Here is a 16,434-nt window from a genome sequence, read left to right on the forward strand (position 1 = left end):
ATTAATGCTAAAATTTTATACATATTTTTCATGACATAGAAACTATAAAGTAAAACTTGAGCTTATTTGGATTTTTGTAGTTTTTATCATTTTATTTTTTCTTTCTAGTGCATCTATCCTTTGGGCTCTAAATCACTTAATAACTTATTTTCTCCTGATTTGGAAGATTGTCACACTCCAAATAAGCCTCAAAAAAGAAAGATCTTGGAAACAAACTACGAAGATTCACCTGTTTTAGCAAGTTCCAAAAAGACTAAAATTCATACTGTTACTCATGGTGAACTAGTTTTGAACAGCAAACAGAATGGAGAAGCACGTGATGAAACCTCATCAAACTTACCCGATATACTACACAGCAGTCAACAGAATCCAATTAGGACAGCTGATTCCTTGGAGCAGAATGAGATTTTGGAAGCTGATATTGTTGACATGGCTGCTGAAGAAGATCCTACTACAATTGTTTCCGGAACTGAAGGGACTTCCCCTCCAAATGAAGGATGCACATCTGAACTGGAAATGCCACTGGAGAGCAAATGTACGTCATTTTGCCAGACTTTATGTGTCCAATGGAAAAACGCTTATGCTCTCTGTTGGTTAGACTGTATCCTGTCAGCATTGGTGCACTTGCAAGGGTTGAAAAACGCTCTGACTGACCTTTGCTCTAAAGAGGAATCTGTATTCTGGCGGTTGTTTACAAAGTATGATCAAGCCAATAAGCTTCTCCACACCAATCAATTGGATGGAGTTGAAGGTTGGTAGTAATATTTATTTCGCTTGAATTTTCACAGAGGTAATGTTGAGTTTTGTCTCATAGCATGTGGAAAAGATGCCATCAGTAGCCTCTGTTTTATATAGAGACCTGGGAACAAGGAGCCCAGGGTGAGTGTCTTGAAGCTTAAGATAACACCAGTTGCATTATCGTGACTGCCCAAAAGGTAGTCTTTTTCAAAAACTAGGAGTAAAAGAATAAAGAGGCTGTAGTTGTATCTTAGCTGTCAGGGGTAATGGTGGTCATCATAAAGTCCATCAAAGTAAAATTTTAAGTTTTTAACTTTCTGTAAAGCAGAAAAAAGAAGTAAATACAAGTCACTCATAATCCCACAACTCACCCCAAATCTCTCTTCACAATGAGGGAATATATTTTTGTGTTTTATTTTCCATAAAATAGGATACCCATGAACCTACCTCCCAACCCAAGATGAGTTAAAATAGTCCCGATGACTTACATCTACCTATGTGTTCCTCCCCATCCCATCCTCCACCTCTCCCCAAAGGTAATGATTATCCTGAAATGTGTTTTATCATTCCTTCTTTTCTTAATAGTTTTTCCTGCATATGTATGGCTAAATAATATGTTGTCTAATTTAGTTTATTTTGAACTTTATAAAAGATATTGTACAGTATGTGTTTTGGGACCTTTTTTTTCTTTTTATAAAGATTTATCTATTGAAGTTTGTGGTTCATTGATTTTCATTGCTATTTATTATTTCTTTTTTTTTTTTTTTTAATTTTTTGTTTATTGCAGTAACATTGGTTTATAACGTTGTAAAAATTTCAGGTGTACATCATTGTACTTCTATTTCTGCATGGACTACATCATGTTCACCACCAAAATACTAATTACAGCCCATCACCACACACATGTGCCGAATTATCCCTTTCACCCTCCTCCCTCCCCCCTTCCCCTCTGGTAACCACCAATCCACTCTCTGTCCCTATGTGTTTGTTTATTGTTGTTATTATCTACTACTTAATGAAGGAAATCATATGGTATTTGACCTTCTCCCTCTGACTTATTTCACTTTGCATTATACTCTCAATGTCCATCCATGTTGTCACAAATGGCTGGATTTCATCGTTTCTTATGGCTGAGTAGTATTCCATTGTGTATATATACCACAGCTTCTTTATCCATTCGTCCCTTGATGGGCACTTAGGTTGCTTCCAAGTCTTGGCTATTGTGAATAACGCTGCAATGAACACATGGGTGCATGTACCTTTGCAAATTCGTGTTTTCAAGTTCTTTGGATAAGTACCCACCAGTGGAATAGCTGGATCATATGGTAGTTCTATCCTTGATTTTTTGAGGAATCTCCATACTGTTTTCCATAGTGGCTGCACCAGTTTGCACTCCCACCAGCAGTGTATGAGAGTTCCCTTTTCTCCACATCCTCTCCAACACATATTGTTTCCTGTCATGTTAATTATAGCCATTCTGACGGGCATGAGGTGATATCTCATTGTAGTTTTGATTTGCATTTCCCTGATAGTTAGTGATGTTGAACATCTTTTCATGTGTCTGTTGGCCATCTGTATATCTTCTTTGGAGAAATGTCTGTTCAGGTCTTTTGCCCATTTTTTAATTGGGTTGGTAGTTTTTTTGTTGTTGAGATGCATGAGTTCTTTATATATTTTGGAGATTAAGCCCTTATCAGATGTATGGTTTGCAAATATCTTCTCCCAATTGTTAGGTTGTCTTTTCGTTTTGTTGATGGTTTCCTTTGCTGTGCAGAAGCTTTTTAGTTTGATGTAGTCCCATTTGTTTATTTTTTCTATTGTTTCTCTTGCCCGGTCAGATGTGGTGTTTGAAAAGATGTTGCTAAGACCGATGTGGAAGAGCGAACTGCCTATGTTTTCTTCTAGAAGTTTCATAGTTTCAGGTCTTACATTCAAGTCTTTAATCCATTTGGAGTTAATTTTTGTGCATGGTGTAAGGTAAGGGTCTACTTTCATTTTTTTGCATGTGGCTATCCAGTTTTCCCAACGCCATTTGTTGAAGAGACTTTCTTTTCCCCATTGTATGTTCTTGGCTCCTTTGTCAAAGATTAGCTGTCCATAGATGTGTGGGTTTATTTCTGGGCTTTCGATTCTATTCCATTGATCTTGTGTCTGTTTTTGTGCCAGTACCATGCTGTTTTGGTTACTATAGCTTTGTAGTATATTTTGAAATCAGGGAGTGTGATACCTCCAGCTTTGTTCTTTTTTCTCAGGATTCCTTTATCTATTCGGGGTCTTTTGTTGTTCCATATAAATTTTAGGATTCTTTGTTCTATTTCTGTGAAAAATGTTGTTGGAACTTTGATAGGGATTGCATTGAATCAATAGATGGCTTTAGGAAGTATGGACATCTTAACTATGTTAATTCTTCCAATCCAAGAGCACGGACTGTCTTTCCATTTCTTTGTGTCTTCTTCAATTTCTTTCAGAAATGTTTTATAGTTTTCGGTGTACAGATCTTTCACCTCTTTGGTTAAGTTTATTCCTAGATATTTTATTCTTTTTGTTGCAATTGTAAATGGGATGGTATTCTTAATTTCTCTTTCTGCTACTTCGTTGTTAGTGTACAGAAATGCAACTGATTTTTGTATGTTGATTTTGTATCCTGCAACTTTACCATATTCGTTTATTACTTCTAACTATATATTATTTCCATTGTGTGAATTTGTCAGTATGTATTCATTCATCTGTCATTGGGTTGTTTTTTGCCATTGTGAATACTACTGCTGTGACTGTTCTTAGGCAAGTCTCTTGGGGCACAAGTAAATAGTTTCCCTTGGATATACTATATAGGAATAGAATTGCCAGATCACAGGCTCTGAGTTCAGATTTGTGAGATAACAGTGAATTGTTTTCCAAAGTGGTTGTACCAATCAATACTCCCATTAGCACTGTACCATGTAAGAGATCTTCCTGATCCATATGTTCTTCCTTGCTTATTTTCACACTTGGAGATTTTTGCTATTTGAAAGATGTAAAATGTGGTCTTGATTTGCCTTTCTCAGATTTTAAAGAGGTTGAACAGCTCTTCATATGTGGATTGACCATATGTTCTCTCTTCTGTGAAATGCCTATTTGTGTCTTATCCCTATGTGTTCTACTGTCGTGTTCTTACTGATTTGTATGAATTTTTTTGTGTCCTTGTTCCTATTTTTATGTCATATATGTGTTGTTAAATCTCCCAATTGGTATCTTATGTTTTTACTTTTTTAAAGTTATGTTTTGATGTACAGAAATTAATTTTTCCTTTTGTAGCTGGTAATGTTTGTGGCTTTTAAAAGAAATCTTTCCTTTCCCCAAGATCAGAAAGGCATTCACTTATATTTTCACTGAAAAGTCATGAAGTTTTGCTTTTGGCATTAAAATTCTTAATTCAGCTGGAGTTAATTTTTGTATGTGCTAAGGATCCATTTTTTTTCCCATTGCATAGCCAGTTTTTTCTCAATTGATCTGCCATGGCACCTTTGTCATATAACATTCCATATATGTGTGCAGCTGTTCTTCACTCTCAGTTTTGTTCTCTTGGTCACTTCATCTGTCCCTGCACCAATACCACACTATTCTAATTATTAGGGCTTTTTAGGTCTTGCTGTCTGGTAGGACAAGAAGACTTACCTTTATTCATTGTGACTGGTCATGGAGTCTTTTATATTAATCTTGTATGTTGTTTCCCCATTGTTGTATATTCAGGCTGCTTACCATTTTTTGCTATTATGAATAAACATCATGACACATATCCATATATCTTTTGAATCCATTGCTGATAATATCCTAGAAGGAATATTAAAATATGAATATAAGGAGTCTTTCTGAATGGCTTTCCAGAAGTGTTATACCAACATATAATTCCATTTTCACGTGTAGAAGAAAATATCCTGAGCACTCTTAATCACCTTTTGGTATAAACATTTAAAACGTTATAATTTGGTTAGATGAGAAATATTTTGTTTCAATTTGAGTTTCTTTGAGATTAAATTTTTTTGCAATTTTTAAAATTTATTTCCTCACAGGCGTTTTTGCTTTTGCCTTTTCTTCTCTTTCTTCCTGTTTTCTATAATTACGGGAACCCCAATACTGAGTAAGTGACAGTTGTTCGATTGTTTCAGAAGAGCATACTTATCGTTCAAATTTTGACTTGAATATTGAATTAATTTTAATTTCATATTTTAATGTTATATTAACTTTTTACAGAATAATTTAGTTTTTATAATATGGTTGTAATTACATTTGTTTGAGCTGCACTACTTTGAATTGTAAGTTTTCTCTTTTTTTGGCATGGTCAAAATAACAAAAATTCTGATTAATGCTTATTTCATATTACAGGAGAATCCAGATATTTTCATAGTGAAACATAAGCAGAGTGTGATCAGGCTGTATGAATTATTTATTTGTGAGAGATTTGAGTGAAAACATCCATTTGTAGCTTAAGAGTAACTAGAGTCAGATGTATATGGAGGCTTTTATTCAAAATAATTTTTTTATTAATCTTGGACAGTTTTCTGTCACGGTAATTCCATTTTGAGGACTTTTCCCCTAAAGAAGTGATCAAAAACATGGACAGGTATATGCACAAAGATGTTTATCATGATACTGTTTATTGAAAAAAGAAACGACTTAAATGTCCAGCAGTAGGGGAATGGTTAATAAAACTGGTTCAGTCTAAGTGTAATAACTAGCCTGAAAAGTTTTTAGTGAAGCAAATTTGTGTGGAAAAAAAAAATAGGATATGGAATTGTATAAACACTATGATGTCATTGAAGACCCCTTCACATCCCTTCCAAAAAAAGAGAAGGAGGGAAATATACCAAATGTTAGTTTGGGAAATAATCATAACTTTATTAAGACTCCTTATAAATTTGTCTGCTCCTATGATCTAGCTAAGTTCAATGAAAGTTATATAAAGAGAAATAAATGGTTAGATGTTGTCTGTAGCATAAGTAGTAATCGCATGTGAAGAGATAGCTTCAGCTGTTTCAGAGATAGGCACAATATCTGAAAGCTTAGCTCTAATGCTAGGCCTGTGATTATTTGGATGAGAAAGGCTTTCACTGAGATTTTACTCAGGCAGAATGATGTTGGCCCACACAGTCAGTACTGATGATATTGTGTTATTAATAAATATTGAGGGACTGTATGGTATACCACAGAGAAAGGAGGAAGAATTAAGGAAATTTTGTGTTTTCCATTTTGTCTCGGCAAGATTTATCGACTTTGATAAACTTTCATTCTTGGTAATGACAATTTTTGGTGAAAAGATACAAATTCTTGAGAAATTGATAATGTTCTATATTTTTAGATGGAGAATGTAAAAAACTTACTTCAGAAATATTTGCAAAGATAGAGACTTGTCTGAATGAAGTCAGAGATGAAATTTTTACTAGGCTTCAGCCTCAGCTTAGATGCACATTAGGTAAGTAATTTGTGTAATTTAACTGTGTTACTCATCTACCATGAAGAAACACTTGCATCATAAGGAAATATAATGCTGTTTTATTACTTCGGGTGATCACATTCTTGAGAGAGAGAATCTAGGTAGTTTCTTTTAAGAATCTACCACTGGTTAAATCATTGGTGGGCAGAGCTGTTCCATATAAATATGCAGGCTTCTGTTCCACCCCTTGAGAGTGGATGCAGTTCTCAGAATGAGGCAGATCCTTGGGGTACACCATTGGTTGCTTTTCCAGTACTTTCCACGAGGAGACTAATCCAATGTTTTTAACCTTGACTGCATATAAAAGCACCTAGGGAATTTAAAAGTAAATACTTTCATATTTAAAGATCTAAACATGAAAAGCAGAGTTGTAAAACTTGGGAAGAAAATATGGGTGAATATTTTATCACTCAGTGGGGAAGAATTTCTTAAATAAGATAGATAAAAGATTGGTAAATATGATTACATTAAGGTTTAAAACCTCTAGGCAAAGATAGAACAAAGAAATAATATCCAGGATATCTTATAAGGAACTCCTGTATATCAGTTTAAAAAAAAAGACAACCTGTTAGAAGAGTGGCCAGGAGACATTAATGAACAGTTAACAGAAGAGAAAACCTGAATAGCTAGACAGCAGTCACTGAAAGGTTTGCTTCATGGCAAATGAAGGTATTTTAGGGAAATACTATGCAAACTAAGTAGTTGGGTAGGAGTTGGGGTTAAGGTAGTAGAGGCAAAGAAACCACTTAACTGATTTAGGCAGGAAGTTATAAAAATTGGAATTAGGCATTTGTATTATATGTTCTCTAGTAGGATGCATTATACTTAATACCTATAAAATTTGTAATCAAAGGAAAAATAATTAGGATCAGTTTAGGAGCTATATAAGTTACCTAAGACCATCTGTACTCATATAACTTATTTAATAGTGTGATTTGAGCTCTTGTGATATTTTGATTCATTGAGAACTTTATGTATTTTTAGACCTGAAGATTCTATGTTGTCATTATGAAGTGTAAATTATTTACTTTTTCAATTAGTATTTAGTTACAATAGAGTAAGCATTTAAAGGCTGATAACTAATTACAAACTCATGCTATACTATGTACTGTTTATGCATATGGCGTTGCATATGTTCACTTTTAGGAGACTGATTTGTATTTATTTCTACTTGTAAAAATATTTTGTTTTGATTTTATGTTTTTGTACAAAAATAGCAGTGGTACTATAGCACAAAGGTGACTATTAAAATAGCCTTTGTAACTTCTGATATTTATAGAGTATGGTTAGGCAATAACACCTACTGTTCTGCCTTTGGTCATGCCAAGGTGACTCTTCCTGGTGGTGTTCCAGGCAACTGTAGTTCCAGACTAGGGGGAGAACTGGACCATGGAAGTGAGACTGCCCTAGGGGAGGGAGGGAAGAGATGGAAGGACTCAGATTTGCTCTGGAGCCAAATCTGTAAGGCAGCGTCTAAGCTGCCCTGAGGATAGGAAAGAGAGAAACCAATTGGAGAATGAATGTCAGAGGAGAATGGAAATCCTCCTATTTAACTTGCTTGCTGATCTCAAAATTGGAAGACAGCATTCACTGTTCAGTTTTTGTTTTAATGACAACAAACTTTAGTCTTCTCTAGTGTTAAAGTTGTTGAAGTTTAATTTTAATTGTTAAAAGATTAAGAAGAGTGTAATTAAGAAAGATTAAGACGAGGAGTTGGGAAATTTGAGGCTGTCCTTTAACCCTTGAGTGTCATGCTCTCTCCACATGTAGAACAAGAGGGTCAGAATAGAAATGATTTTTTAATGGTTTTGTCTAACTCTGAATTTATTGTACAGTGTTTCACCAGTTATATTATTTTTAGTATCTGTAGCAAACAATTTACATATTTTTGTTGTATTTTTGTAATAATCTAGGAGTGTTATAGTTCTAAGGGTCTTTTTCCTGAGGAAAGTAAAAAGATCTGAGAAGATAGTATGGGTCTTTCGTGTCTTTTGTCATAAGAAGTTTTCATGGGCCGGCCCCGTGGCTTGGCGGTTGAGTGCGTGTGCTCCGCTGCTGGCAGCCCGGGTTCGGATCCCGGGCGCGCACCGTTGCACTGCTTCTCCCGCTGTGCTGGGGCCGTGTCCCACGTGCAGCGACTGGAGGGATGTGCAACTATGGCATGCGGCTATCTGCTGGGGCTTTGGGGGAAAAATAAATAAATAAAATTAAAAAAAAAAGGTTTTCGTAAATGTCTACTGAGAAAAATTATAGAGACTGAAGTGATATTTAAATCTTTATAATGGACACTTTTAGAAAAATGCTTTAAAAACTTCCCCTCACCCAGCTGTGAATAACTGAAGTCTGTCATATATATATTCACATATATTCATACTGTGAATATAGTGAGAAAAGACAACAGTTCATCATTTTGGTTTACTTTTTTTGGTTAATTATGAGCCATAATTTTTTCTTTTCCTTTTGAAGGTGATATGGAAAGCCCCGTGTTTGCATTTCCCCTGCTCCTGAAAATAGAACCGCACATTGAAAAGCTCTTCACGTATTCTTTTTCTTGGAACTTTGAATGTTCACAGTGTGGACACAAGTATCAAAACAGGTTAGTTTTTCTGTTTTTTAAAACGGATTCATTCTGTTGAAAATGATTCCAAGTAATAAAATTTGAATAAGACTTGCTTCCACTTGTAGCACTGCTCTTCTCCTGGTTCCTTCTACCCTTGATAAAATTCCCCACCAAATCTTGAAATCTCTCCACCATTAAGGGTAAAAGGAAAAATTTGAGCTTCAGAAATTGCTGTTTCTTTGCTTCTTTAAACTGGAGGAGCAAAAACCCCGCCTGGTTTGAAAGATTACTAGTAGGAGTTTTCTTAAGATGTTCCTTGGTGGGAAGTGGTGACAAATGGGAAAAGTAGCACATTCCTCTCCATTCCCCCTCTAGGTTCCCTACTGAGTAAGAATACCTCTCAGAATTCCTTGAAACTATATGTGTTCTGTTTACCCCTCTATTAAAGACTAGGGTTTTTGTTTGTTTATGTTTTTAACATCACCAAAACTGACTTTCGGCTCCCAGAATCTGGCAGCAGTTCTCAGTGGTAACTTAGACTTTCCCATTCCTTCCCTTAGTCCCATGAAAGACCAGCCACCACCAGAATCTTTCTACATGTGAGCTGTCTCAGCTATACTTTCTACTTCCCTGATGCCTCTAGGTGAGGACCAGAGGGACCATGATTGGTGTTCATGGCCCTGAGATTGGTACTTGGGAGGAAGCATGGAGAAGAAAGAAACTGCAGGTTTCTTTTGCTTCCACACACCTACCGCATAACAAGAATAGAAATTAGATTTTAGAAGAGTAGTCAGGGAGAGAAGGTTTTCATCAGACATGATACCCTCACTTTGTCCGTATATGAGAAAGTTGCTGGCTGGCAGTTAAAAAGATTCCCCAAACTGGTTCTGTTGGTCATTTATTCAAATTATTATAATAGAGATAAATCCTTTCTGCTTTTCTTAAACTTACCTACTAGTAAATTAGAAAATTTGGAGTCTCTCAAAGTTATTACATAAAAATGTGAGAGAAAAATGTTACTAAGATATTCATTATCTAAATTGAGGTTATTTTTAAGTATTTAGGGACCAATCAAGAAGAGTCAAGTCTGAGAGAATGCTCTAGGGAATGCAAGCAGCAGAACCAGAAAACATTTGTTTTTTTACCAGTTAGCTCAAAAGAACTAGAATAGAGTAAGAATTAGCATTTCACTCATACCTAGGACTTAAATAATTTTGTGTAAGTGAATATGGGAACAAATATCTGTTTCTAGGTCTTTTATCATTGATTTATATAAATTATATGATTTTCTCCTCATTTGATAGTTCTGGAAATTGAAGCTTGAAAGGGGTTAAATAGATGCCCAAGGTGACACATTAGTAAGTGGCAAAATTCAGGCTTGGGTTTTCTGACCTCTAAGACTTTGTTGCTCACTGTGGTATACTCCCTAATCAGCACTTGGATTTTAAATAATGTAAACAAACTTGATGATTAAAATCAGCTTAATGATAGCTTTTCCAAAATCCACATCTCAGTTATTTGACAGCTTTTCATTTAGTATATTCTATGTGCCAGGAACTCAACAGAAATAGTCTTTATCCTGGCCAAATTCAGACTAGGTAGTTAGGAAGATAACATATAAACACATAATAGAGGGCCAGTGACTTAGTAACTTTGGTCTGTTGGTTGCTTTAAGTTACTATGAAGACAAGGTGATAAGTGCATTTTCGAGGTGTATAGAAAAAACTCAGAGAGCTCAAGGGAAAGAAGTCACCAGCCACTTGGGTTTGCTTTTTTTTAATTCATTTGTTCTAAAAAGAAAAGTAGTAATAGAGGAAAAGCTAAAATGAAGTGGCATTTCATTAAATAGGTTTTAATATATCATAGCTTAAAACTTATTTCCACTTAATCTGATGGGAGAATATCCAGCAAACTCATTTGTTTTTGTACTGCTGTTTTTAGTGCCAGTTTAAGAGCTTTTACTTGATTTAGAAGGTATATTCTGGAGGCAGTTAAAAACATGGACTCCATGGATTCAGATCTCAAGTCTGTTCGTGTATCATCTGATGTGCGCTCTCTATTTCCCTTTCCTCATCTGTACAATGGGGATAAGAAAAGTACCTGCCCCTTAGGATTGTTTGGAAGACGAGTACTTAGCACAGTGCCCTGCCTTGCACACAGTAAGTGCTCCAAAATGTTAGATGTCATATGGAGAATTAACACTTATTTGCTGAGAAAAACTCCCTTTTATAAACTAAAAAATAGGAGCCTTTACTTAACAATTATCTTTGAGATCTGAGAATTTAGCAGAAATACAGTCAATGCATTTGTTGATAGCTTGATGCTGCTTTGCTTTTGAAATGTTAGCTTCCCTGAGAACTGATGTATTTTTAACAGCCTGTGCTTATCTCACTTATGATTTATCAATATTGTTATTGTTTAGAAAAGAAGCTAGTGTCTGTTAGGTAGTAAATAATTGCTCTTTTAAAAAAATTTTTTTATTTACTTTTTTTTTTTTTGCTGAGGAAGATTCCCCTGAGCTAACATCCAGTGCCAGTCTTCCTCTTTTTGTATGTGAGCTGCCACCACAGCATGGGCACTGACAGATGAGTGGTGTAGGTCTGCGCCCAGGAACTGAACCCTGGCCGCTGAAGCGGAGTGCGCCGAACTTAACCACTAGCCCTAAATAATTACTGGCCCTAAATAATTACTCATTTAAAGATATTTTTATTAAAGTGAATCCAGTTGAGGTGCAGTGTATATTTTTAAAGATCATCTTTTTAGATGACTATTGTTATCAAGTATTCAGATTAAAGTGCAAATTTAGAACTTGTGTAACCTGTGAAAAGAAAATTGTTATATGTATTCCTGATTATGTATTTGGAAATGCCCCTTTTTGGTTTTTGGTTGTCAATAATGGATAGCGAAATTGTGAATTTTTTGAGTAAGGGGTGAGCTATAATAAATTTGAAAACCCTAGAACATCCAAGGGGGTGTTAATAAATTTGAAACTATTAATAAATTTGAAAACCTGGAACATCCCTAGTTCTCATCTAGGGGCTGTTTTTGCACCCCATGCAACATTTGGCAATATCTAGAGATACTGGTTGCTACAACTGGAGGCTGTTATTGGCATCTAGTGTGGAAGAGGCCAGGGATGATGCTACACATCCTACAATGCACAGGACAGTGCCCCACAGCATAGAATTACCCAGTTCAAAATGTTAGTGGGATTGCTCTTGAGAAACCCTGCCTTTAACATTTTCTTCATCTCATAGCTGAAAAACTATAGGTAATTAACGTGAAGAATCTTCACAGAGAGCTTTACTAGGGTTAGGGAGGAACATTGGCATATTAATTTATTATATGATTTGGGGGGATAGGAAAGTGTGGATAAACGAAGGAGAGTTTCTTTTATTTTAGACATTGATTTAAATTAACATGGATGAATTTAACTTGAATGAATTCAAGTTGTGTCTTTTTTTTTCTTATAGATGTACAAAGAATCTGGTCACCTTTACAAATGTCATCTCTGAGTGGCACCCACTTAATGCTGCCCATTTTGGTCCATGTAACAATTGCAACAATAAGTCACAGATAAGAAAAATGGTATTGGAAAAGTGAGTTAAAATTGCCTTACTATTTTTAGAACAAAATAAAGATGGATTTACTTTTTTTTTTAATGTGTAGAATTCAAAGTGATGACTACAACCTACTTTTTGGAAGTTTGAGTTAACCTATATTTATGAATTGCCAAAATGTCTCTCTCTGTCAGGCACTCGGGCCGATAAACAAGCTGTCCCGGGCGAAGTACTACTGAAGAGCTGACTTAGGCTGATTGTCTGACCCCACTCTCCTAGTGTCTTTCCTTCTTTTGCCTTTTTTCTCCCTTTAAGGATATTAAACTTGCATTTTTCTCTCCTCTGCCAAGTGCCAGGAGTCACTAGAATTTTTGGATTTCCTTAATCTAATTTCAAGAACTAAGATGATTCAAAGATGAACCACAGACTCATCTGTGTGAATTTTCGTCTTCTCCCAGAGCTCAGCCTGCTAATTCTTCATCCTCTGCAAACTATCTGCTGCCCTTGAGCAGATGTGTTTTTGTTATATTTTGCCAGCTTTTCTGTGTATCCTCAGTGGGCGTACTGGTCAGAATTACCTTTTCTAGTGTTACCAGAAGCCTCATATCTTTAAACTTGCTGGTCATTTCCATTTTAGGCAGCTTGTCTCTCTTTTGTTAATACACTCACACACATATACATCCTCTTTAACCTTTATTTTCAGTTGCCCTTATTTCTAACTCTATATTAAGGAAATGTTTTGAGGTATAATTTGATATAATAAAGAACCAGTGACATTGGCCTTTTCTTACTTTTTCTGATGCCCTTGGATGTGCCAGGAAACCCCTCAGAATCTTTCCTGAAGGTTTGTTTTCATCCAAGTAATAAATTCTCAGTTAATCTAATAGTGCCAAAACTTGAAAGGAAAAAAAGGCAGTGCCCCTCCTACCCCATCTCCAGACATCTGCTGTAAACCTTTAAGGTAGTATTTACTTTGACATTTTAAAACAGTGTGCTTACTCCACCTTTATACTGTCTTCTCCTTTTATAATAGTTGAGGACTAGGGCTTTTACACCAGCACCTGGGCCCCATCTCTGTTTAACTTCTCCCCGTCCTTCTGGTGTGATTACGTTTTTGGTTAAATCAGTACTCATTGTTTATTATGAATATACGTATATTCCCTCTTTAACCAAGAAGTATACACGGTTATGTTTCATTTCTTTTATAACTCTTTATTTTTCCTGGAATTACAATTGCCTTGTGTTTTCATTTGCTTTGTTTATGTGTACACATTGTGAATTTTTTCCAAATTCTTCAAACATGTATCAATAGATTTGCTAAACACTCAGATGCTTCACAATTTTTGAGTCCTCCTTCCCTTCTTTTTCTGGAAACTTCTCTTCTGCTGGCTTTCATCCTTCTGCTCCAATGTTCTAGTCTATACTGGTTCCTCTCTGGACCTGGTGCATGGGAGTGCTCTTTATACACACTTTGTGTCACTATCTTAATTTTTAGCCTAGGGCCTTACCCCCACATTCTTCAGCATCTGTTGCCTATAAATGTTGAGTCTTTTAGGGATTCTGTGGGGCATGTAACCTCTTCTCATCAGTACGCCCCTCTGTAGCACTCATGTCATCACTTCATCCATTCTGCCATCTAAGTTACCACTTTTCTGTTTTCTTTTTGTCTTCTAAATATTTATTGTCTGCTTATTTGCTCATGGCTCCTTTCTTTGTCTTTGTCCTTTTGGTTTATTACCTTTTTTGTCCCTCACTATCATTTGATAGCGTTTGAGTGGGGAGGACAGAGTGGGAAAGAGGCAGTATCTTTAATCAGAAGTCCATAGTCTGTCTTGGCTGTCTGGGATCCAAGCTTTGAGATCTAAGTGTTGAAGGGAGCCTCTTTTTTTTTTTTTTTTAAGCCCATTCCTTGATGAGGGGGAGGTAGAAGGGCTGCAGATGTGGGAGTCTGCCATCCTGCACTGGACCACTGGATTGCTTGAGGCTTCTTGGTGTATATAATTTCATCTATTAGTTTATACCTGCTTTTTCTCAAGCCCCAGCATTGAAGATAAACTCATACTGTGATTTTGTTTGATCTGTTAATTGGTTGCATTGCAACATATAATTTTTAATTATACAGATATGTTGTTTACTTAAATTAAAGATGCATGCTCTGATCTGAAAATGTATCTGTTAGGTATAACAGTGTTTCAACAGGAAATGTGTTTAGAGTTCTAATGGGCCAGTTTATAAACTGAATTTCTAATTTGGACATTTACTATATTCAGAAGTAAATTGAACTAGTATATAAAATATCACTTAAATTTTTTTTTTTTTTTTTTTTGGTGAGGAAGATTAGCCCCGAGCTAACATCTGTTGCCAATCCTCTTCTTTTTGCTGAGGAAGACTGGCTCTGGGCTAACATCTGTGCCCATCTTCCTCCACTTTATATGGGACGCCGCCACAGCATGGCTTGATAAGCAGTGCATCGGTGTGCACCCAGGATATGAACCCCGGGCCACTGCAGCAGAGCGCGTGCACTTAACCGCTACGCCACTGGGCTGACCCCATATCACTTAAATTTAAATGACAAGGTCTTTATAAAGTCCTTTGTAGTTTTTAACTTTGAAATTTGTATAACTTGATTTGTTGGTACCTAACAGAATTTAGAAACAAATTTAATACAGTTTTTAGGGATAACTTAAAAATAATTAGATCTATCATGATATCATGCATAATTTAATCTTAGAACATTCTAAACACTAACAGTTTTGTAAGTTCCCTGAACACCTTCTCTCAGGTAATCTACATCCCTGATATGTTTCCATGGACTCTTCTCATGCATTCTCTTTTGAGTCCGTTGATAAATCAGATGAATGATATCTAGCAGGTCCAAATCTGCTACTTTTCTTTAACTAAATTGTTTAGCAATTATATTCAGAATATGGTGACATGGAGCACCAACTTAAAATCTGATTTAATTTAACTTCACAAATTCTTGAAATGAACCTCTCATTATTGCCACCGTCTGCTTTAGGAATCTGGTCGTACACTATCCTGGATTGTCATTTTGAAAAGTTTATTTATTTAAACTTTAGTTTTAACAGTGATATATTTTTTTTAACCATTATTTGTAAAGGATAGGGGAGTGGTAGGAAGAGAAGTAAGATATTTGTGTTCTGTTATAGAGCTTTTATTAAAGTGTCTAATACAATGATTTTGAGACTTTTTTTAAGCAGATAAACTTCACACTCCCCGACAAAATTTTGAGTGGAATACTGATATATAAAATAATTAAAATTATGTTTCTTAATTTAAATCTTCATTGTTTGGCAGAAAATGCTTCATTATTTATGAAAGCTTTGAACTGCATCCAGAGAACAGTTTGTAAACCTTTGTTGAACAGTTGAATTTTTCTAAAGATGTATTTTCTTTTTTTTTTTTTTTCAAACTTTATTTATTTTCCCCCCCAAAGCCCCAGTAGATAGTTGTATGTCATAGTTGCACATCCTTCCAGTTGCTGTATGTGGGACTCGGCCTCAGCATGCCCGGAGAAGCGGTGCGTAGGTATGCGCCCGGGATCCGAACCCGGGCCGCCAGCTGCGGAGCGCGCGCACTTAACCGCTAAGCCACGGCGCTGGCCCAAAAGATGTATTTTCTTATTTACAATTAACATGAACCAATTCTGATTATTTGAATTACACCTGATTTTACTCATATTTTTCTTTTTTTTTTGGTGAGGAAGATTGGCCCCGAGCTAACATCTGTGGCAAGCTTCCTCTATTTATTTTTTCTGTGTGGAGCACCGCCACAGCATGGCTTGATGAGTGGTGTGTAGGTCCGCGTGTAGGTCCGAACCCATGAACCCCACGCTGCCGAAGCAGATTGTGTGAACTTAACCACTACTCCACCAGGCCAGCCCCGTATTTTTCTTTTTTGTCTTAAAGTCTGAAATAGTTCAAACAGTGATGTGTAATAATCTAAAAGGTAATGAGGTTTAAAAATTACATTTGCAGATTTTTCTGCCTAAAGCCTACATTGTTACAGTTCACAAGTACATATATGTACATTATTAAATCTGCATTTTCTAAAATATGAATTATTACATTATATTAGTTGAGATG

At 35.8% G+C, this 16,434-nt stretch overlaps 1 protein-coding gene across 5 annotated transcripts in view; it reads left to right on the plus strand.

Annotated features, from left to right (window-relative positions):
- USPL1 (ubiquitin specific peptidase like 1) overlaps positions 1–16,434 on the plus strand; it is a 35,599-nt gene that overhangs the window by 11,799 nt on the left and 7,366 nt on the right. For 3 of the 5 annotated variants that reach the window (XM_058547949.1, XM_058547948.1, XM_058547950.1), the window contains 4 exons: positions 109–751; positions 6,074–6,187; positions 8,675–8,804; positions 12,242–12,367. In XM_058547949.1, coding sequence (XP_058403932.1) covers positions 109–751; positions 6,074–6,187; positions 8,675–8,804; positions 12,242–12,367 — 1,013 coding nt within the window. Of the gene's footprint in view, positions 1–108; positions 752–1,168; positions 1,275–6,073; positions 6,188–8,674; positions 8,805–9,328; positions 9,412–12,241; positions 12,368–16,434 lie in introns of those variants that run through there. The other 2 variants (XM_058547951.1, XM_058547952.1) reach the window with 2 other exon arrangements.

This window comes from Diceros bicornis, chromosome 9 (assembly GCF_020826845.1).
Source record: "Diceros bicornis minor isolate mBicDic1 chromosome 9, mDicBic1.mat.cur, whole genome shotgun sequence".
NCBI classification, from domain to species: Eukaryota; Metazoa; Chordata; class Mammalia; order Perissodactyla; family Rhinocerotidae; genus Diceros; species Diceros bicornis.